The sequence below is a fragment of the Panthera uncia genome, assembly GCF_023721935.1.
Source record: "Panthera uncia isolate 11264 chromosome B2 unlocalized genomic scaffold, Puncia_PCG_1.0 HiC_scaffold_24, whole genome shotgun sequence".
Taxonomy (NCBI): domain Eukaryota; kingdom Metazoa; phylum Chordata; class Mammalia; order Carnivora; family Felidae; genus Panthera; species Panthera uncia.
The window spans coordinates 11,194,979-11,216,182 of record NW_026057580.1 but is presented as its reverse complement, the minus strand read 5'-3'; the positions used below and the strand labels follow the sequence as shown (position 1 = coordinate 11,216,182).

The 21,204-nt window shown below is 50.2% G+C and overlaps 1 protein-coding gene across 11 annotated transcripts in view; it reads right to left on the bottom strand.

Annotated features, from left to right (window-relative positions):
- Positions 1–2,317: 2,317 nt before the first annotated feature.
- LOC125938451 (psoriasis susceptibility 1 candidate gene 2 protein homolog) overlaps positions 2,318–21,204 on the bottom strand; it is a 19,227-nt gene continuing 340 nt past the window's right edge. For 2 of the 11 annotated variants that reach the window (XM_049653606.1, XM_049653609.1), the window contains exons 2-18: positions 20,267–20,333; positions 19,974–20,184; positions 17,956–18,259; positions 15,394–15,557; positions 15,156–15,291; positions 14,830–14,940; positions 14,483–14,632; positions 13,774–13,884; positions 13,577–13,683; positions 10,753–10,865; positions 10,535–10,580; positions 10,258–10,394; positions 9,947–10,135; positions 9,746–9,847; positions 7,877–8,028; positions 7,592–7,763; positions 2,318–3,030 (exon numbers count right to left, since the gene is read on the bottom strand). In XM_049653606.1, the coding sequence (XP_049509563.1) occupies positions 2,675–3,030; positions 7,592–7,763; positions 7,877–8,028; positions 9,746–9,847; positions 9,947–10,135; positions 10,258–10,394; positions 10,535–10,580; positions 10,753–10,865; positions 13,577–13,683; positions 13,774–13,884; positions 14,483–14,632; positions 14,830–14,940; positions 15,156–15,291; positions 15,394–15,557; positions 17,956–18,259; positions 19,974–20,184; positions 20,267–20,282 (2,577 nt within the window). In that variant the 5' untranslated portion in view covers positions 20,283–20,333 and the 3' untranslated portion in view covers positions 2,318–2,674. Of the gene's footprint in view, positions 3,031–4,228; positions 4,682–7,053; positions 7,347–7,591; positions 7,764–7,876; positions 8,029–9,745; positions 9,848–9,946; positions 10,136–10,257; positions 10,395–10,534; positions 10,581–10,752; positions 10,866–13,576; positions 13,684–13,773; positions 13,885–14,482; positions 14,633–14,829; positions 14,941–15,155; positions 15,292–15,393; positions 15,558–17,955; positions 18,260–19,973; positions 20,185–20,266; positions 20,399–20,590; positions 21,194–21,204 lie in introns of those variants that run through there. The other 9 variants (XM_049653608.1, XM_049653611.1, XM_049653613.1 and 6 more) reach the window with 9 other exon arrangements.

The window sequence follows — 21,204 nt, the reverse complement described above, 5'->3', positions numbered from 1 at the left end:
AGGAGGCGGGGACTGCCAGAGCACCGGTGAGCAGGGGCGGGTCCTGCAGGGCTTGGGCGTCGGGTAAGTTTGCGCCTGCGCCTTCGCTGGAGCCGCCCCTACCCACATTCTCCCCAGCGCGGCCCGCAGCCCGGCGACCTGCCCTTCCCCCGCGCGCGTGCCTTCTTCCAGGAAGCCTCCTCTGACTATTCCAGCTCCCCGTGACTCCCTTCTGGACTCACGGCGTTTATTGGCGAGGCTATTTGGTGCTTACTCATATAATTATTTAGTTACTCGCATCCTGTCTGTGACATTGTTATTTAACTTTTCATACAAATCCTTTCTTCCCCGGCTTAATTTTAAGCTTCCGGAGAGTGGGAACTGTTTGTTTTTATTTTCTATATTCCCCCATGGCACCTGGCATTGATGGACATATTAAGGTATAAGATAATGACTGAATCTCGTGAACCTAGTCCACACTGGAAACTATTAAATTCTAGGCTCACCCCTACAATTATTACGTGTTCTAGGATTCTTTCTAAACTAAAATTAGGTGGGTTTTTTGGTTTTTTGGTTTTTTTCCCAAACTGGTCACATACCGGTTTTGATGGGGGGCGGGGGGGTTGCCGTGTAAACAAATTTGATCTCAAGTGTGAATTTTAAGGTCATGCACAATTTCTTTTAGCCCCTCTTCAGCGCCCAACCCTGGTAAGCCACCTGATTGACATTAGGCCATTGAGATCCCTATGTCTTTTTAACTTTCCAGCGTAAACACTCCCTTAACGAAGTTTTTAAAAATTATGTATGCTTTACACGTTTTTAAGTGAACAGTTAACATTTTTAATCTTAAATTTGAATATTGTAAAGGGTATACTTTCCAGGGAATTGTATATACTTACCTGTTAAAAATCACATCACTCTTTCAAACTATATTCAGATGGGGGCGCCTGGGTGGCTCAGTCGGTTAAGCGTCCGACTTCAGCTCAGGTCATGATCTCACAGTCTGTGAGTTTGAGCCGGGAGTCAGGCTCTGGGCTGACAGCTCAGAGCCTGGAGCCTGCTTCAGATTCTGTGTCTCCCTCTCTCTCTGCCCCTCCCCAGCTCATGCTCTGTTTCTGTCTCAAAAATAAATAAAAACATTAAAAAAAAACAACTGTATTCAGATGAAATGCTGTAACATTTTCATATCTACAACACCCTTTTAATAAGTGAGCAAGCCTTTTAACCAGTCAGCAAATTTATTTTTGTTTAGTTTTTTCCATTCCACTCTTCCTAGTTTTATCCTAATGAAATATATTTTCATTGTATTGCTTTTTTTGTATTTTATTGTATTTGGGGGGAAGTCTTTTCATATATCTCTGTAACAAAAATATGTATATAAATTGAAATTTATTTTCTGTGACCACAAGACTGTGTTACGAACAGTTATGCTGCAGTGGATTTATAACTACAATTATTACAAGACACAGTTGGTCAAAACTACAAATATTGACGATGATTAAACAGAATAAGCTTTTATTTAAGATGCATCTTTTGGGGTGCCTGGGTGGCTCAGTCGGTTGGACGTCCGACTTCAGCTCAGGTCATGATCTCGCGGTCTGTGAGTTCGAGCCCTGCGTCGGGCTCTGTGCTGACAGCTCAGAGCCTGGAGCCTGTTTCAGATTCTGTGTCTCCCTCTCTCTCTGACCTTCCCCCGTTCATGCTCTGTCTCTCTCTGTCTCAAAAATGAATGTTAAAAAAAATTAAAAAAAAAAAAGATGCATCTCTTAATGAGATGGAAAGGGCTGGTTTCTATTCCCCACTGATTTTTGTTTGCTAGCTCCAGGAAGAGCACTCTCCTCCAGTTCAAGGTGAGCAAGAGAGCTTGGCTTTTCTCTGTCCAGAGGGAGAAGGGTGGTTTGTTATTGGACACCAGTGGAAAATGAAAACATGGTACAGTCATCGGGCAGATTCATTTTTGGAAGGGGTACATATATTTCTGGAAATTGATCCCCTTAGAACTTAGTCCTGCCCACATGCCCCTGGGAAAGTTTTCATGTTCAGCCAGGGGTGTGCAAGCCATGAGCTATTAAAAAGAGACGTAACTTGGTTTCTCATTCTCCAAAATAGGGGTTCCAGAATGGGAGAAATGTGGGTCTGAATGCCCTTGTAATTCTGATAGTTACATTTCCAACTTCCTTCTGCTGAGTTCCACATCCTTATGCATAATTATGGGCAAGCCAGGAACTCATATTACTTCCAGATCTCTGTAGGTTTGTGCTCTGAGGAAGGCATTTCAATATTCAAAGACCTAATCATTGGCAAAGAAGCAGCCTAGATTCAAAATTAAGAAAACATGGGTTTTTTTTTATTTTTCCATTTCATGGAAGCGCCGTTTTGGTCTCCTGATAGTTTGCAGCTGTAGGCCACCAGGCGGCAGCAGAAAACACAGTGTGGGGCAGGAGTGGGAAAGAGGAAGTTGGGAAGCAAGTACTGGGGGAGGACTGGACATGAGGTAGGGGTGTATGCTTCAGTTGTCAGAAAAAACTGGTGGGGAAATGTGGGCAGAACTCAAAAGTGGACAGGAAATACTGAGAATTCAGAATTAATTGAAAGAATGAGGAAAGAAATGGAGGATAAATTGGGGAGAACTGAAGGGGAATCAGAAGGGTTCAGGTGGGCTTGGAGGGCACTGAGATGCCTCTGGGGAATCCCTCTATCTGTATTCTTCCCGGGGTGGGTCAAGATCTGGCTCCTCTTGAGATCCATGGTCCACTTCAGGAGCAGGTGGCCAGGGGTTTTCTGGAGGCTGGGGTCCTGCTGGCCAGGGATCATCAGGCCGGGGAGGTTGAGGGGGATCGGTTCTTGGGGGCTCAGGAGGCCAGACTCCAGATTCAGGCAGGTCTCTCCAGGGACGACTGGGGCCAGGAGGTGGAGGGTCCTCAAAGAGAGGGGGTGCCCCTGGCCAAGGGTCACCAGGGATTGGGGGGCCCTGAGGCAATGTTGGGGACCCATCCTCTTCTCCAGCCTCTGTGGGTGGGTGAGAGGGGTGGTCTCCGTTGCCTGAGATGCCTGTGGAGGTGGAAGGAGAAAGGTAAAAGGTGATGAGGGCCAGATCCCTCCTCCCCCAGCTAGAGACTCAGAAGGCATAGCATCTCTGAGATAGACCACACCCTGAGCTGACACCACAAACACATCTCAAAAGTTAACTCACTCGGGGTGCCTAGGTGGCTCAGTCGGTTGAACATCTGACTCTTGATTTCGGTTCCAGTCATAATCTCAGGGTTGGTGCCTTTGAGCCCTGCATCAGGCTCTCCACTGACAGTGCAGAGCCTGCTTGGGATTCTCTCTTTCTCTCCCTCTCTCTGCCCCTCCCTGCTCTCTCTCTCTCTCTCTCAAAATAAATAAACTTTAAAAAGGGGGGAGGGCACCTGGGTGGTTCAGTCAGTTGAGCATCCAACTTTGGCTCAGGTCATGATCTCATGACTTGCAAGTTCAAGGCCCAAATCGGGCTCTCTGCTGTCAGCACGGAGCCCGCTTCAGCTCCTCTCTGCCCGGCTTGTGCTCTCTCTCTCAAAAAAGAACATTTTTTAAAAAATTAAAAAAGAAAAAGAAAATAAATTTTAAAAAGTAACTCTCAAAGAAACTTTACACATTTACAAAGTGTATCTTTGATCTTAAAATGACATAAGAACCCTATCTGGTATCATTAACTTGACCAACTTTCTTTCTTTTTTGAGAGAGAGAAAATCTTAAGTAAGCTCTACACTCAGTGCTGAGCCCAGTGCAGGGCTCAATCTCATGAACCATAAGATCATGACCTGAGCTGAAATCAAGAGTCGGACACCCAGCTGACTAAGCCACTCAAGCACCCCTAACTTGACCAACTTTAAATTGACAGGACCTGATATAAGCTCCATCCACCCTGGCTGGGACCCCCAATAGCACGGTCTCTGTGCTGGTCTGTACCTCCAAAGCCATTTACACCTTGGGCCCATGTGGCACCCAGATCCCAGCCTCTGCAGTGACACCCACCCTCTTTCACACAGTCCTCAGCTGTGAAGAATACTTGCCTATACAACTGGATTCTGATTGAAATTGCCACATGGACCTACACCTGAACCAGTAAAAACACTGAGTTACATCACCTTCAACCTCTTAACTCTTCTCCTCACGTGAATACCCAGAATCTCCTCCATCCCTATGCATCTAATTCACCCTCACCTCACTTGACCATCTTCCAACAACCCAGGTTGCACTCCTGGCTTACCTACGGCATACAGGTAAAGGACCAGGATCCCCAGTAGCTTCCAGTTGAACATCATGTCTATCTCCTGGCCCCCAAAGTTGGGGGTGGGCTGAGTCTAGGTGCCTGGGAACCCCAAGAGACTTTATAGGGGAGGCGGGAGAGGAGGTGTCCAATCTCTGGGGAGGGGCCAGCCCAGTGACACAAGGAATCCCATCAGAACCTAACTGGTCAAACCCGTTTGGAAGGCCATGGCTGATGTGTAACCTCTGACGGTGGCGTCCCTCATTTTAGTCCCCCCCCTCATTTTGGGACCCAGCCACCCCAGCTCTATCAATGATCTAGACCTTGGTCACCCCACCTTTGTTTTCACATCCTCCTCCCTACACACCCTGAAGCAATCAATACCCAGCTCTCAACTCCGTAATCACAAGGACTTCTACCTTTCATCCCTTGGAGCCATTGGAAGCCAAGAAATGGGAGCAAGCCTTGCATGGGGAAGCAGTATAATTACAGGGGCTGGGAGGCAGGACGCTCAGGGAGGAGCAGGGAGAGTTGCTCCTGTTTAAACACACAGGATGCAGCAGGGATGGTCTCAGCCAGCACCCCGAGCCTCCCCCTTGGGACTCAGTTTTACCCTTGGAACTTCCACTCCCCTCTAGACTGCTTTCCAGCATGTGCCTTCATCAGACACCCAGGGGCCCTCCCAAGCAGTGACATCTGAAGAATTTCATCCAGAAGCCAACTGGGGTGATGGCAGGTGAGAAGTATGAGGACATTCTGACTCCTTCTCCCCACCCCAGAGCAGGCTCCATCAGTCACAGCCCAGAGCCTTAGGAGGGACCTGCCTCTGCTTCCCCAGTCATCTCAGCCTCTTCCTCCTCTCTCTGGAACCCTGCTCACCGGCCCCTGTGACTGCTTCCCTGGTCCTTGGTGCCAGCTCTCTGTGGCCCCCCACTGCCTGGGACCTTTAAGCCTTGGTCCAAGTCTTGTCGAAGTCTCTCAGAGACCCCCTTAGAACCTCTTCCTCAGGAAAGCCTCCTCTGGTCTGAAGGTCTAGTGAGCTTCTCAGAAAGCCTTCCAAACAGAACACCCTTCCTGCCCAGGCTATTCCCCACCTCATCTGCTGCCTCCTAGTGAGGGACAGTGGTGTCACTTTGAACCCTTCATTCTGCTCCTTCCCCCCCAACACTCCCCAAGCCAAGCCCAACCCACCTCCCCATTCTGGAGCCCATCTCTCCCCAGCCCCCAGTACCCTCCTAGCCCCCACTCTTCATCCCTCCCCGCACCCAAACCCCGTCCTCCACAGCCAGCCAAACTAACTCTTAAAAATGTCACCCTAGGGGCGCCTGGGTGGCTCAGTCGGTTGAGCGTCCGACTTCGGCTCAGGTCATGATCTCACAGTCTGTGAGTTCGAGCCCCGCATCGGGCTCTGTGCTGATGGCTCAGAGCCTGGAGCCTGCTTCGGATTCTGTGTCTCCCTCTGTCTCTGCCCCTCCCCTGCTCATGCTCTGTCTCTCTCTGTCTCAAAAATAAAAACATTAAGAAAAAACAATTTAAAAAAAAATGTCACCCTAGGGGCTCCTGGGTTGAATGTCCGACTTTGGCTCAGGTCATGATCTCCTGGTTCGTGAGTTCAAGTCCCACATCAGGCTTGCTGCTGTCAGCAAGGAGCCCGCTTCGGATCCTCTGTCCTCCTCTCTCTCTGCCCCTCCACCCCGTTCATGTTCTTTCTCAAAATTAAACATCAACAACAACAAAAAAATCAGCCTAATTGTGTGGCTGCTTCCCAGCTTTAAATTACCCCAAGGGCTTCCTACTGACTTAGATAAAATCCCCTCTACCAGGTCCTCCCTTCCCACTCGGCCTCTGTGCTTGTCTGTCCTCTGCAGGACTCTTCTGGAGTCCTGCCGGTGTGGCTCCTCTGCTTGCTTTCCGCAGCAAAGCAGGTCTCCACACATCTCCTCAAGGCCTTTCTTGTCCCCTCATCTAGCTGTCTCTCCCCAGTCAGGTTCTATCACATCACTGTATGTGTCTTCTCTTCATGGCAATGCTGCTTTGCCCACTTAGGTACTTGTCCATCATCTGTCCCCCCCTACCCTGATGTCAGTGCTGTGGGAGCAGGGACCCACCCATCAAGCCATCACTGCAGCCTCTGAACAACGACACCGCCTTAGCTCTGAGATTCCTGTCAAATGAGTGATGTCTTATATTCCTCATTCCTGACAGTGATTATCTTCCAGAGGTAAAGAGGGGTTTTTTCCTCTTTTTCTAGAGAGAGTGCAAGTGGGGGAGGGGCAGAGAGAGAGAGGGACAGAGGATCTGAAGCAGGCTCTGTGCTGACAGTAGAGAGGGTGAAGTGGGGCTGGAACTCAGAAACTGTGAGATCATGACCTGAGCCGAAACCAAGTGTCAGACGCTAAACCGACTGAGCCACCCAGGCATCCCAAGAGGTAAAGAGTTTTAAAACAAAAGTTGAGGGGCGCCTGGGTGGCTCAGTCGGTTAAGCATCTGACTTAGGCTCAGGTCATGATTTCACGGTCCGTGAGTTCGAGCCCCACATAGGGGTCTGTGCTGACAGCTCTGAGCCTGGAGCCTGCTTCCGATTCTGTGTCTCCCTCTCTCTCTCTGCCCCTCCCCCGCTTGCACTCTGTCTCCCTCTCTCAAAAATAAATAAACATTAAAAAATTTTAAAAAAAAAGTTGAGAATAAAGAAAACCTGGAGCTTCTCAAAAAACTTCCCAAGCAGCCCAGGAAAAGGGGTTTTGAAAAAGGCACCACCTAGAGAAATAGCTGTGAGGGACTCCTCACATTTTCCGGAAAGCAATGGCTGCTGGGAGAATTCCCTTCCATTTCCAGAGACAACATGGCTCCTACTGTATTCATCTTTATTGTGCTACAGAAGAATTCACAGACATCTTGGTAGCTCGTGTCCACGAGGGCAGCTGGCTGACCTCCCTACCCCACCCCACTTCTCCAAGATCCTCCCCGCCCACCTTGAGCCCCCTGCTGCTCAGAGTGCCCGCTGCTCAGAGGCAGACTGGAGGAGGATAGTTCTGGTTGTCTCCTTGAGAAACAGCTTCCTCTTTGGAGATGGCCTCACTCAGGCCCTGCAGATCATCGAGCAGGACAGAGAGTGATCCTGGGAAAGAAGACCCCAAGGGATAGGAGCCCACCGAGAGAAGGCTGTTGCAACTACCGCGCAGAGAACAGGGCATCGGATGGGAGAGTTATGAGGGAGAGGGTTCTCTGGCCCAAGATAGGCATGGATAAGAGAGGTTGTTGGGCCTCCAAGGGTCATGGAGAACAATGCTCATGCGTTAAGAGTGTCTGGAGGAAAGACTGCTAAAGTCCCCCTCATGTGTCCCTTCCTACATGGACCATTACCTTTTATGGACTCTCTGCTGGTGGGTGCTACTGCTGGAGGCACAGGTGCTGAAGACCCTGGGGCCCTGGGGCCGGACTCCACAGATTTCCCCTTATCCAGCAGGGAAGGAAGAACTGCCAACAGTCGCTGCTGCTTGTAACGGGAGAGGAGACCCTCCTGCTGCAAGGTGGCCTGGGAAGGAGAGGGTTAAACGCCACCGAGCCCAGGCAGAGCCGAGCCTCCTTCTTCTACACCTCTGCTCCCCCACCAGCTCAAGAAGGGCCCTGGTCTCTGCCATCCCCTACCAGCATAAGGTTCTTGTCCCTTTCTAGCTCCTGCAGGCGTTGGGTCAGCCGCAGCCCCTCCTCCTTCCGGGCCTCATCTTGCAGGCGCCTGAGCTCCTGGTTCCGTTCCTTTTCCCGGGTGGCTTTGCGCTGCATCTGGCGCAGGGAGACCACTATGTGGAAGCCAGGGCACAGAGGGCACAGGTGTGGGGCAGCCCAGAGGCAAAGAGGCACCATGAGAATAGTACTGGAATGATGGGCAGGAACACCGGGCCCCCAGCTCTATGGCTCAGGGAAGCCATCTATGCTCTAGGACTGTCTCTTCTGTCTGGTGGCTAATGCTCCACGACCCTATGGTCCTGTGAACCCAAAGTACCTTCCCCATCCCTGAACTTAGGGGAAATCTGACTATGAACTGGATATTAGATTTTGTGCAATTAATGTTCTTAATGTGACAATCATATTGAGGTTATGTAGGAAATTTTCCTCCTTGTAGGAGATGCAGCTGAATGGTCATAATGTTTGTAACTTATTTTAAATGATTCCCCAAAAAATGCATGTATCAGTGTATGTGTATATATGGATAGAGAAAATGTAGCAAACGATTAGGAACTGCTGGGCACCTGGCTGGCTCAGGTGGCAGAACGTGTGACTCTTGATGATCGGTTCAAGCCCCACATTGGGTGTAGAGGTTACCTAAAAAATAAAATCTTGGGGCACCTAGGTGGCTCAGTTAGCTAAGCATCCAACTCTTGATATCGGCTCAAGTTGTGATCTTACAGCAGTGAGATGAAGCCCCACGTTCGGCTCCTTGATGAGCATGGAGCCTTCTTGGGATTCTCTCTCTCCCTCTCTCTCAGTTCCTCCCCTGCTGTCTCTCAAAATAAACATTTTTTTTAATTGAAAAAGATAATAATTAACTGTTAACATCTAGTTAGAGGTATACAAGTGGGCATTATGTGACTCATAACTTGTGTAGGTATTTGAACTTTTTCCTAATAAAAAGTTGGGGGGAGGCTCCTGGCTGGCTTAGTAGGTAGAGCATGACTCTTGATCTTGGGTTTTTGAGTTCAAGCCCCATGTTAGGTGCGGACTACTTAAAAACAAAATCTTTGAGGGGCTCCTGGGTGGCTCAGTCAGTTAAGCGTCCAACTCTTAGTTTTGGCTCAGGTCATGATCTCATAGTTTCATTGAGTTTGAGCCCTGTCTCAGGCTCTGCACTGCCAGCTTGGAGCTTGCTGGGGATTCTCTCTCTTTCTCTCCACACCCCACCCCCATCCCTCCTCCACTCGAGCTATGTCTCTCTCAAAAATAAATAAACATAAAAAAACAAAAACAAATTTGCAAAAAAAAAAAAAATAAAACACTTGAAAAAAAAAAATGTTGGGGGTAGACACACACAGGAAAGAACACCATGTAAAGATGGAGACAGAGAATGGAATGATGTGCCTACACACCAAAGACTGCCAGCAACTGCCACAAGGCAGGAGAGGATCATAAAACAGATTGTCCCTCAGAGCCTCTAGTAGGAACCAACCCTGTGTGCATCTTGAGTTCAGAATTCTAGCTTCTCACTTCCAGGGCTGTGAGAGAATAAATGCATATTGTGTTATGGGAAAAAAAAATTGGGGGTAACTGTTGGTATGAGGTTGGGATGGCTGTTGCCTTTGTGAAGGGGAGTGGCTGGGAGGGGCTTAGGAGGCTCGGGGCTGGTCACATGCCAGTGCTTGATACGGGCACTGGCTACCTGAGTGTGTTCACCACCTGAGAATTTGTGCCATTTCTTGATAACTTCATTATTTGCATACTACCAAAACAGCTTTTAAAAAACCTATGTCCAACACTTCCTGAATCTCCCCAGAAGCCCATGTGCATCCCAGCAAATCTCACCTGCCTTGCCATGCTCCCTCCGAGCCTCATTCAATCTCCTCTCTGTTTCTAAGAGCTGTTCCCGAAGCCTAGTTTCCACTTCAGCCACCTTCTCTTGCAGAGCTGGGGGGGTGGGGAGGTGCAAATCGGGTGTGACGGGGGAGCCTTGGTTCTCCGCTCCCCCCAGTCCTCCAGGGTAAACCCATTTCCCCTCCGGCACACCTTGCCCATAGATCTCCTGCTGCTGGGTCAGTTCCTGTCGGAGACTGGCAGCCTCCTGTGTGCTCTCCTGCTGGCCCTGGCGAGCCGCTTCCAGCTGCAGCCCCACACTAGCCAGGGACTCCTGGGTCCGCTGCAGCTCCTGCTCCAGCTGCTGGGCGACCTTGCTCAGCTGCTGCCGCTCCGCCTCCCCTGGGAAGAGGCGGCACTCACAGGCCTCCCCTTGCCAGGCCCCAGCTCTTCCCTCCTCTCCACCCACAAGGCACCCAATTCAGGCCTGTGCTTCAGCCCAGGGACTCCAGGACCAAGAGTACCTTGCTCCCGGGCCTGGCCCACCTCCCGCTGGATGATATGGGCACTCAGCTGCAGTTCTGTGTCCAGGCGGTTCCGTTCTTCCCGCAGCTGCTCCAACTCAAGGCTCACATCTGTGGCCGGTGGGGGTTGGGGGCAGCTGGGGCAGGGAAGAGAAAGAGGGGAAATCACCCAGCCTGATCCCTAAGCCCCCATCCCTCCTCAGTCCTCACTGTTTGGGGTCCCAGCAAACAACACCTTAACTCCCTCCCATCCACCTCAAAGTGCCCTAAACTTCACCTCTCCTGGCGCAGCTGAACAAGGGCCAGTTTTCGAGCCATCAGGCCTGGAGGAGAAAAGGCAGAGAACAACAGAGAGGAGTTCGAGGAGGAAAAAAGGGAAGAGGGGAGTAAGGGGAAGAGATTCAGGGACTGGTGGCATGTAGGCAGGGGGACGGGTGTGGGATGAGAAAGATGGGGGAAGAAGGCTACAGTGGGTCTGGCAGTTGCCCTACCTACCCTGAACGGTGTGGACTCTGCGGACGGCATAGCTGACTCGGCTGCTGAGGCTGGGAAGCCGTGTGGTGGCCCGTTCCATGTCAGCCACGGTGCTCTGGAGCCAGGTCTGGAAGCTGAGGAAGACATGAGGTTAGCAACACTTCAACCCCACCTCATTCCCAAAAGGACTTGATGTGACCTGTAGGGACAACTTCTATCCTCTACTGCTTAACATGTGGGGAGCAGGGAAGGGCAGAACATAGCAGGGAAAAGAGAAGCTGAAGCCAGGGCTGGAGCACCAACTCTTTGTCCCGCCAGTCACGTCTGAGCTCCTCAGCCAAATAAGGAAGAAAACCCGAGAGCCTAAGTCCTTTGGTGTATGTTAGATAAAAATGATCCAGTTGAGGAGTGCGCGCCTGGGTGGCTCAGTTGGTTAAGTGTCTGACTCTTGATCTCGGCTCAGGTCATGATTTTGTGGTTCGTGAGTTCGAGCCTCTCATCGGGCTCTGCGCTGACAATGCAGAGCCCTGCTTGGGATCCTCTCTCTCCCTCTCTCTGCCCCTCTCCACTGCTCAACACTCTCTCTCTCAAAATAAATAAATAAACATTAAAAAAAAATGATCCCCTTTCTCATAAGGACAGCACAGCTATGCTTGGTCCCCAAACCTACAGTAAGCCTCTCATTTGGCTCCTCGCAATCAGTGTCTTTAACAAGAGCCTTGCAGTAATGAGCAAGAATGAGCTTCATGGGGTCACATACCTCATCTGGAGCCAGAGCCCATATACACAGTAGAGTTCAGTACAAATGATTCACACAGGCTACAACGAGTGCCATAAAGCTGGCTCATCTCTAGCTGATTTGGACTTTTTTGCCTGCAGGCACCTAACATGTCTCCTGGCTTTGGTAATCTGGTATTGTATGCTACATCTGGGTATACAGCATTTAGGTGCACTTTTCCTAAGAAACAGAGTACATAACTTCCATCAGTTTTCTAAGGGGCCCTCACCCCAAGAAAGCATTACTTGACTGTGTATCTTTTCAAGCAACCTGCAAGGTTTATTTCTCATAACCTAGTTTTTGATCACTGGTATGCATTAGAGATCAAAGCTATTCTCTCCAACAATTCCTTGATACCAGTGAAGGCCAGATACCCATGCTTTATCAGCTGGCTGTGCCCAAAGAAGGACCAGCGTGGTGCACGAAAGCTGAGAAGCCTACACAGCCCCCGCTGGGAGGAGGACCTGCATCTCAGGGCAGGGGTGGAATACTCCAGGAGAGTCCAAGTGTACCAATTGGAAAATAAATGAATGACAAAGGCTGACAGTTATATTCCTAGCAGCACAGCAGAGATCAGTTATCTAAAAAATGGTGTGAGCAGATGCTTCCAACACCTCCTGTGGCTCTTATTAAAGCCATTTTTTTCAAGTTTTTATTTACTTTATTGGGGGGGGGGGCAGAGAGAGAGAGGGAAAGAGAATCCCAAGGAGGCTCCGCACTGTCAGTGGAGAGCTTGATGCGAGGCTCGAACTCAACCGTGAGATCATGACCTGAGCAGAAACCAAGAGTCGGATGCTTAACCAACTGAGCCATCCACGTGCCCCTTAAAGCCATTTTCTGACAAGGTCTCCAGGCCATCTAGAGACTATCTAACAAACCTGGCAATAATCTGAGCGAGGTTGTTTTAAGCCTCGTGGACTTTTTGGCAACCAATCATTAGCAACAACCATTTCAGTGATGTCCTGATGCCAAAGTAAAACCCTGTGTACAGCATACCTTCCCGCTCTCCTGGGGACAGGAGGCCCATGCAGGGAGTTGAATCTGGGGTGGTTCGTTATAACTAGTCTCTCCAATCCCATGCAAAGTGGAAGTTTTTCATAATTTTTAAGTGAAATTAGTCCCCCAGGTACAAATCCAATAGAAGGTATTTGCTACACCAATATTCTTACGTGATCCATTCAGAACAGCCTCATGGTAATGGTAAACATTTACAGAGTGTAGATGACAAGCTAGGCACTGTGCCAGGAGCACTGTGAGAGCCACCTCAGTATCCCAAAGTCCAAAGCTGAGGAGGGGCTGTTACCCACACAAAGAAAGTATGTTTCTCCTTTAGAGGTCTTTCTAAAGGTTATAAAACAAGAGTCAAGAAGCAAAATCCTAGGAAGTTGGTATGAGAGACACAGACTTGCAATTGATTGAAAAGGAAACTGGCATACATTTCAGATGGAATATCAAATAAGCCAGTAGGTGTGCAGCTTTAAAATAAATAGAGGGGCACCTGGGTGGCTCAGTCAGTTAAGTGCCTGACTTCCACTCAGGTCATGATCCCACAGTTTGTGGGTTCAAGCCCCACATCCGCAACTGAGAGCCTGGAGTCTGCTTCGAATTCTGTGTCTCCCTCCCTCTCTCTCTCTGCTTCTCTCTCTGTCTCTCTCTCAAAAATAAACAAATGTTAAAAATTAAAAAAATAAAATAGACTAAAACGTGGTTCGAACTAAACAGGGCATAAAATTTTAAAGAAAGAAAGATGGAGTATCCACACTCCCCATCCTCAAACAACTCTGAAGGTGGAGATCCTCCCAGGGGAACTGAACTACAGGAGGAAGCATGGCCTCGCCTCCAGCCAAACGTGCACAGGAGTCATAACAAGTGACCTTTGATGAATGTGGAGCAGGCTGCCCCAGGGGAAAACCAGCACAGGGACTTTTCCAGGGCTACACACCTTTAGCCCTGCATCCTCCAATGGCCAGCTCTCCAGCCCCTCTTGCCTGAAACTCTTAACCTCCAAGGTGCCCAGGAAGCTGGGGAAGCAGAAATGCTACTCCACCCACCCTCCACCCCAGATACCTGCTGACAGAATTGGCCACAAGCTTCAGCTGCTCCTCAGCTGTGGCCGTGTGCTGCTGCCTCCGGCGCTGGGCCTCCTGAGCTCGGTTCAGCTCTATCTGCAGGGCCTGGGAAGGATACAGTGAAAAGAGGGGTCCCCTCCCAACTCCGGGGACATCCCTGACCTCCCTCAGCCTCCGCCTGTCTCAGACACAGACCTTGGCGCCCATCCGCTCCACCTCCACCTCTGTGGCCTTGTCCTGCAGGGAGCGCTGCAGGATGGCCTGCTCCTGGCTCTGGGCCACAACTCTTTCCTGGAGCTCTGCCACCTGTGGGAGGAGAGGATGCGGGACAGGGCACAGCTGGAGCGGAAAGCTGGAGGGGGGCACTGGGAATGAAGGGGCTGGTGCCAAAGTCTCCGGGAGAACATCATGCAGGGAGATGAGCCTGGGTTCCTGAGAATGGAGTCTGAGTCCAGGTTTCCTTTCAGAAGCATGTTCCATGTGCCCCCCCCCCCACCCCTTGAGGAACCACCTGTGACATACCCACAAAGACTCACTGCCACTGCCCATGCCGCCATCCTTGGGCATCGTCACCTCCTCCGAAAAGCCATTCCTGACCATCCTACCTAAAGCCGGCTGACGCCATGGTCTCTTTCCGTCACTTATCTTTTACATTTTTCTTTAAAGCACACATAATTCTTTGACATCATCTAATTGTGTGCTTGCCTGTTGTGGGTCCCTGCTCCAGAATGCAAGCTCCCTGACAGTAGTACTTGTCTCTGTTCAGGGCTTTGTTCCCAGCACATGGTAGCCACTCAATAAATCTTTGCTGGACAAGTAGCATCCCTCATGTAAGGAGCCAGGGGTTGGGGGGGGAGGGGGGGGAGGGGGAATATGGAGAGAAAGAGAGCGGGAGTCAAGCAACCTGTCCCTTCAGCTGCTCCATGCATCCTCTGTGCTCCAGCTCCTGGGCCTTCAGCTGTACCATGAGGGCAAACACTTTGTCACGCCAGCGCTTCAGCAGGGACTGGCACTTCCTAGTGAATTCAGGCTCCAGGGAATCTGAAGGTTGAACCTGCGGGGTGGAGGAAGGGTGGAAGTGTGGGTTCCTGGGGGGGGGCGCAGAGGAAGGGGGTGGGGTGTCGTTTTGTTTTGTCTGGCCCGACCAAGCAACAAGAGTCACAGCAAGAAGTGTTCACAGAAAAGAAGATCCCAGGAGGTTCTGGCAGCATGCGAACGCCTCCCACACACGGAGAGCCACCAGGGGCCTACCTTCCTGGCCAGCTCCTCCTCCTGCATGGCAAGGATGTGCATGAGGCTTTGCACACGCACCTGCAGCAGCTCCACTGTGGTGTGCAGGCCATCCCGGTCCTCCTGCAAGTGCTGCGTATGGGAGAGGGAGGGCGAGAGCCACCGCCTCTGTAGAACCTCCACACAGGCCCTCATGCAGCAGGCAGCACGCTGCCCCTCGACAGCACTGCCTTCGCTCCTGGGCACTGTGCTCTTCTTCAGGGGGCCACTCCTGTCCCAGGATCTGATCCCTGAGCCCTCCCACCCCACGTCCAGCCCCCACACAGAGGCACCCTGTACTCACTCACTTGCACAGTTTCTAGAAGCTCCTGTCGCTCTGATTCCCAGGTCTGGCTTTGAACCTCAGGAGGGACTTGCTCCCCCACATATCTCCTTAAATTCTCAACCAAGGTCACCTGTGCTTCCAAATCTTCTTGGGTCTTGCTAGGATTGGGGTCAGAATAAGGCAGCAATCGGTGAGGCACCCTGGAGACCCACCACACCCACCAACCACCAGGTCCCCCTTAAGTCCACCCCCCCCTTTACCTCAGCTGCTTCTGCAGCAGCTCAGCCTCCTTCTGGGCCACAGCCAGCTCCTTGGCTTCCCCTGCCCTCCTGGTTTCCAGACTATTCAGAGATTTCTCCAAGCCCTCAGCTTTGTTGGTCAAACTAGAAAGAGCCTCCTGATGAGCCTGCGTCAAAGAGGAGAGCTGTGGAGAGAAGAGAGGGCACAGCAGGAGCCAGCTCACTACATCTGGACTTGGTAAATCCACTCCTGCTCAGGCCCTGTCTCTTCACCCCTACCTTCTGTGACCTTAGACCACAACCCAGCAAATCACCCAACTGCATATGGCAAAATGGAGACAGTCCTCATTGTCCTCCATCTACCTTCCAATCCATCAGCAGTTCCTGCCAGTCTCCCCCCTTCACTTCTGTCTCCACTGCCACTAACCTTAGCAAGCCGCCCTCATCTCTGGCTTGTACAACAGCAACACACTCCTGACCAGTCTTTGAAAGCTTTTGGTGGCTTGGAATGCCTGGGTAGCTCAGTCGGTTAAGCAGCTGACTTAAGTTCAAGTCATTATCTCATGGTTCCTGGGTTCGAGCCCTATGTCCAGCTTGGTGCTGAGAGCCTGGAGCCTGCTTCAGATTTTGTCTCCTTTTCTCTGCCCCTCCCCTACTCGCGCTCTGTCTGTCTGTCTCTCTCAAAAATAAACATAAAGAACAAAAAAGCCTTCAGCGGCTTATCATGGCACAGACAACAAAACCCATCTTCTGCCCTCAGCCTGTGAAGCCTGACCTACCGTGGCCTCTGCCCATGTCTCTGAGCTCAGCTTCTACCGCTCTCCACTGCCCACTCTGCTCCAGCCACAATGCCCTCCCTTCTGCACTAACAAACCAGCTCTTTCCCACAGCGGAGTCTGCCTGAGGCTTGGCTTCCCCCAACTCTTCAGACCTCAGGCGATGTCACCTGCTCAGAAGGCCTCCCTAGGCCCCCTACCACCCGCTCCATCCTACCACCTATTCATCATCTGGAATGATCTTGCTTCCACACAGCTCTCTGCTACACCCTGTTGGAAAGGACTCTGCCCCCTCCAGCCCTATGTCCATACCATGAAGTGATCATTTTGGACATAAATCACAAAGCTGGTCTTCTTATTTTATTTATTTTTAAGTACGCTCTACACTGGACCTAGGGTTTAAAGTCACAACCCCAAGATCAAGAGTCGCATGCTCTACCAAATGAGCCAGCCAGGTGGCCCATAAAACTGGTCTTTTTAGACATAAAATACAAATCTGATCATGTCATTTCCCTATTGAAAACTTTTCAACAGTTGCGCATTGCTCTCAAGGTAAAGTACAAAGTTCTGAACAGGCCCCGAGGCCTCACTGTCCACACACCATCCAGGGCCTCTCTTATCTCCAGCACTCAAGCCCCTCTGGCCTCCTCATATCCCCCATGCTACCAATGTTGCCCAGCTCCCATCACCTCCCCATGTGCCAGCTAACCAGCCAACTCCTATTTAGCACAAATGACAATTTATCATGAAGCATTCTTCATAAATCTAAAGGCCATTTATATTTTTCTTTGAACTATCTCCTTTGTCCATTTTCTGGCTAGATTGCTACCCTTCCCTTGTCAATTTCTAGGCATATGAGGGACATTAGCCTTTTCCTGTGATATGAACTGTATATACTCTTTAATTTTGTAATTTCTAAATTTAATATTACAAAGCCAATGTATCAGTCTTTTAATGGCTCTGGATTTGGATTCATAGGTAGAAAGGCTTCCCCAATCTGAGGTTATGAAGGAATTCACCCAGGGGCGCCTGGCTGGTTTAGTAGGTAGAGCATGTGACTCTTAGTCTTGGGGTTATAAATTCAAGCCCCATAATGGGTGTAGAGATTATTTAAAAAAATAAAATCTTAAAAAAAAAATGGATGACAATAAATTATATTTAAAAAAAAATGAGATTCACCCATGGTTTCATTTCTTAGCATGTCTACTGGTTAGGGTGGTCTTCCCTAACCCCCCAGACCATATTAGGGCTCCCTTGTCCTTCTCCTCCATGGCATTTCTCCCAGTTGCAAAGAATGAATTAGGATTGAATTAGGTATTGAATGTGCATGTCCCCCACTAGGCTGTCAGCCTCACCCACAAGGACTCAGGCTAATTTGCCCTCCCCAGAGTCCCGGCTCCTATCTCAGAGATGGCAAAGAGTAAACACTGAGCAAGGCTTGCTGACTGAATCATCTCCCCTCCCCAGTCCACCTTAAGACCCCTCTCCCACCCTCCTCACCACCCCCACAATGCTCCCACATGAAGTGGTTACCTGGAGTGAAGTAGAAAGACAAACTACCTCCTAGTGGAAGGGGAAGGAGGGCTTCAGGTGGTGGAGGTCACCTGAGTCTTGGGGAAAAAGCGAAATCTGGATAAAGACCAAAACAGCCAAATCCCTCTTTCCAGATCATCTGCTCTCTCGCCCTCACCGAACATCTCATCACTCCACTGCTCACAGGGCCTGATCTGCGAAAACTGCTGTTTGCTGGGAAGCTTTTGCCCCATTCACCATTGTGAAACTGAACCCTTCTCATCCCCACATTCACCTGCTCTTGGTGCAGCCTCTTAACCTCCTCCAGGTCCCGCTGGCTCCCCTCTTCCAGGTTCTTCCGGACAACCTCAGCCCCAGCCAAGGCAGCACGCAGGCCCTCAGCCTCAGCTCGGCCAGCCTTCTCCGCCCGAGCCAGAGCCTCCAGCTCCATGGCCTGGGCCTCCAGCCTCATCTTCTGCTGCAACGAAGTCTCCCGCAGGACTAGGACCTCCTCCTCAAGTCGCCGCAGCTCTCGCAGCTGCCGACAGATCAGCTCAGCCTGCTGGCTCAAGGCCTGTGACCCCTCTAGCTCCACAGACCTTCAAAGACAGGTTAGCACAAGTGAGACCTGTCTCTGGTGCTGGGAGGGTGGCCAAGGGGACAAATGGAGACAGAAGAGGGTCCCTCTGCCCTGTGTGTGGAGATGAGGGGGATGAAGTTGGGCCATGGAGATATCTGCACTTCCATCACTGTTGTCATTTATCATGCTCCTACTAAGCAGATTAGGTCCACTATCAGGGCTCACAGGACCTAAAGGCTAGCTGAGATCATGGAATATGACCTCTGTTGAGAGAGCTATGTACAGGCAGATGCATTAAACATCAAATGCACACATCATCAGGACACACATTTTGAAATGGAGAGGCTGGAAGACACCCAGAGATTTTTGAATTCTGATTTAAGGGCAAGGAAAAGTTTGAGGAAGTTTCAGAGGAAGAGAGGTCATGGCTTCCAGTATCAATAGAGTGAGACCATGCATTAGTTAAAAGCATTTATTGAGCGTTAGATATACCATATGAGGAGTTGATAGCACATTGATAAATTACATAGTCTACTGGTATCTTGTAAAGTTTAAACCAGCTTATGTTAACATGGCTCTTGATGCAACTCCTTCACTGAGGCCCAGAACCACAGGATTTTTCTTTCAAAATGACGGGGATCGGGGCACCTGGGTGGTTCAGTCGGTTGAGTGTCCGACTGCAGCTCGGGTCATGATCTCATGGTTTGTGGATTTGAGCCCCATGTTGGGCTTTGCACTGACAACGCAGAGTCTGCTTTGGACTTTCTGTCTCCCTCTCTCTCTGCCCCTCTCTAGCTTGCACACACATTCCTCTCTCTCTCTCAAAAATCAATAAACATTAAAAACAAATAAACAAACAAACAAACTGGCAGGGATCTATAGCCTAGAGACATTAAGTGACTGGCCAAAGGACCCTAGTTGGTAGCCAAACTAGCAGCAGTCTCTGTCTCCTGACCCCCACTCCAGTGTTCCTCTTTTGTCATCATGCTCCTTCCTCTTGAACAGGGTCCAAGGTGGACCCACCTGCAATCCCACTCCAGAGCAAAATGGTAGAATGACATTCCAGTACATTTGGGAAAAGACACACATGAAACATCAAGAACAAGAATCAGAATTTTTACAGACATAACATTGACAAATAGCATGTCCGGCTCTAATGGCAAGCACTCCATCAGAATAAATGCATACTACCATAGAACAGTCTATCTATACTCCTACTTTGCACTTCTTTGTCTTGCCTCATATTATGCTCATTACCTACCGTCGGTTGTTGGTCAATCTACCTCTTCCCTTAGGATTTTTAGTTCATTGATATCAGTATCTCATTCATTTTTGCTATCCCCATCCAGCACATTGCCTTGTTATTTATGCATTATAAGCTCCAGTAACTGCTTATACAAAAATGCACAAATTATGGAACTAAGGGCTGCAACAGGGTAAGGAATCTATTTCAGTGAAGAAGGGTCAGCAGAGGGGCGCCTGGGTGGCTTAGGCGGTTGAACATCCAACTTTGGCTCAGGTCATGATCTCGAGGTTCATGAGCTGGAGCCCCACGTCGGGCTCTGTGCTGACCTCTCAGAGCCTGGAGCCTGCTTCGGATTCTGTCTCCCTCTCTCTCTGCCCCTCCCCCGCTTCTCTCTCTCTCTCTCTCTCAAAAATAAACATTAAAAAAAAAAAAAAAAGGCAGCTCACTGGCAAGAAAACCCAGGGAAAGAGCAACAATGAATCCCTACCTGCCTCTCCGCCCTGGCTCCTGCACATTGCCAGAAACATCCTGTTCCCACATTATCATTTGAGGTCTCTGGTCTGGCCGCCTCTCTGAGACATCTTGATGGGCTGGGGGTTGGACCAGGGGAATGTCTGAGACCCAGGTGGGAGCCATTCTTGATAGAGTTGGAAGGGGACGAGCTTGGAAGTGGGATGGGGGAATCAGCCCAGTGGAACCTGAGGAATCACACACAATGACAAAAATGGTCAGTTTCCGAGGGAGAGACAATCATCAGTCCCCTTGCCTGGTCCCACTGACCTGAAGGTCGAAACATCTCCACATTACTTGAAGTCTCTAGATTCTGTGTCCAGTCATCTATGTTTTCCTGGACAACAGGAGAAACAAGGACACCCCAGATCAATTTTCAGGCCACCTTCCAAAGAGAAAGCCCTACAATAACAAAATCATAATCCTTTAGTAACTTCCCAAGTAGGAAATACCCGAAGATCACTTGCTTGACCCAACCTGGCTCCTGATAGAACTATGGCAATAACCATCAGGTAGAGGGAATTAACTGAGACAGGTTGAGAAAGAGCTCTTAGGCTTTACTCATACTCTTAGAATTCTGGGCAGAGCCTTTACCCTCCTCCTTAAGTTCCTACAGTCTCTGCTGTTCCTGGTGGGAGGTGAGGAAGGAGGTATGCAGTGCAGGAGCTGTGAGCCCAATCTCCAGAGTTCTCTCCATGGCTCAGCAAGGCCTTCAGGAAGCCCATCCAGACACCACCAAGCATGACACCCGGTCCTTCCCTATTAAAGCACTGGCCCAAGGCCTGGCCCCAGATGAATGTGACCACGTGTAGGGCAGGACACTCTCCAGGTCCCCTGGGAATCCAGACAGCCTAGATCCCTTGGCAGAAAAACCAGCTTCCTGACATCTCACCCAAATCCTTCTATCAACTTTCCTTAGTTTCTCTCTACTATGCCCTTTGCAGCCATTCCTGCCACCTACCCTCCTCTTTCCAGAGTCCTAGAGCACAAGAGAGGTCTCTTCAAGGTCTCCCCACCCTCCCACCAGAATTCACCTATTTTCTCCCAATCTGGGATTCCTATCACCCTCACTACAGCCTAATCGGATTTTTTCTTGAAGGAATTATTCCGATCCCTTACTCCCCCCTCATCTCCCACTTGCTTCCCTGCACTCTAGCAGGTTCTCAGTTCTCGCTCCACCCCATCCCCTCCCCCTCTCCCCCCCCCAC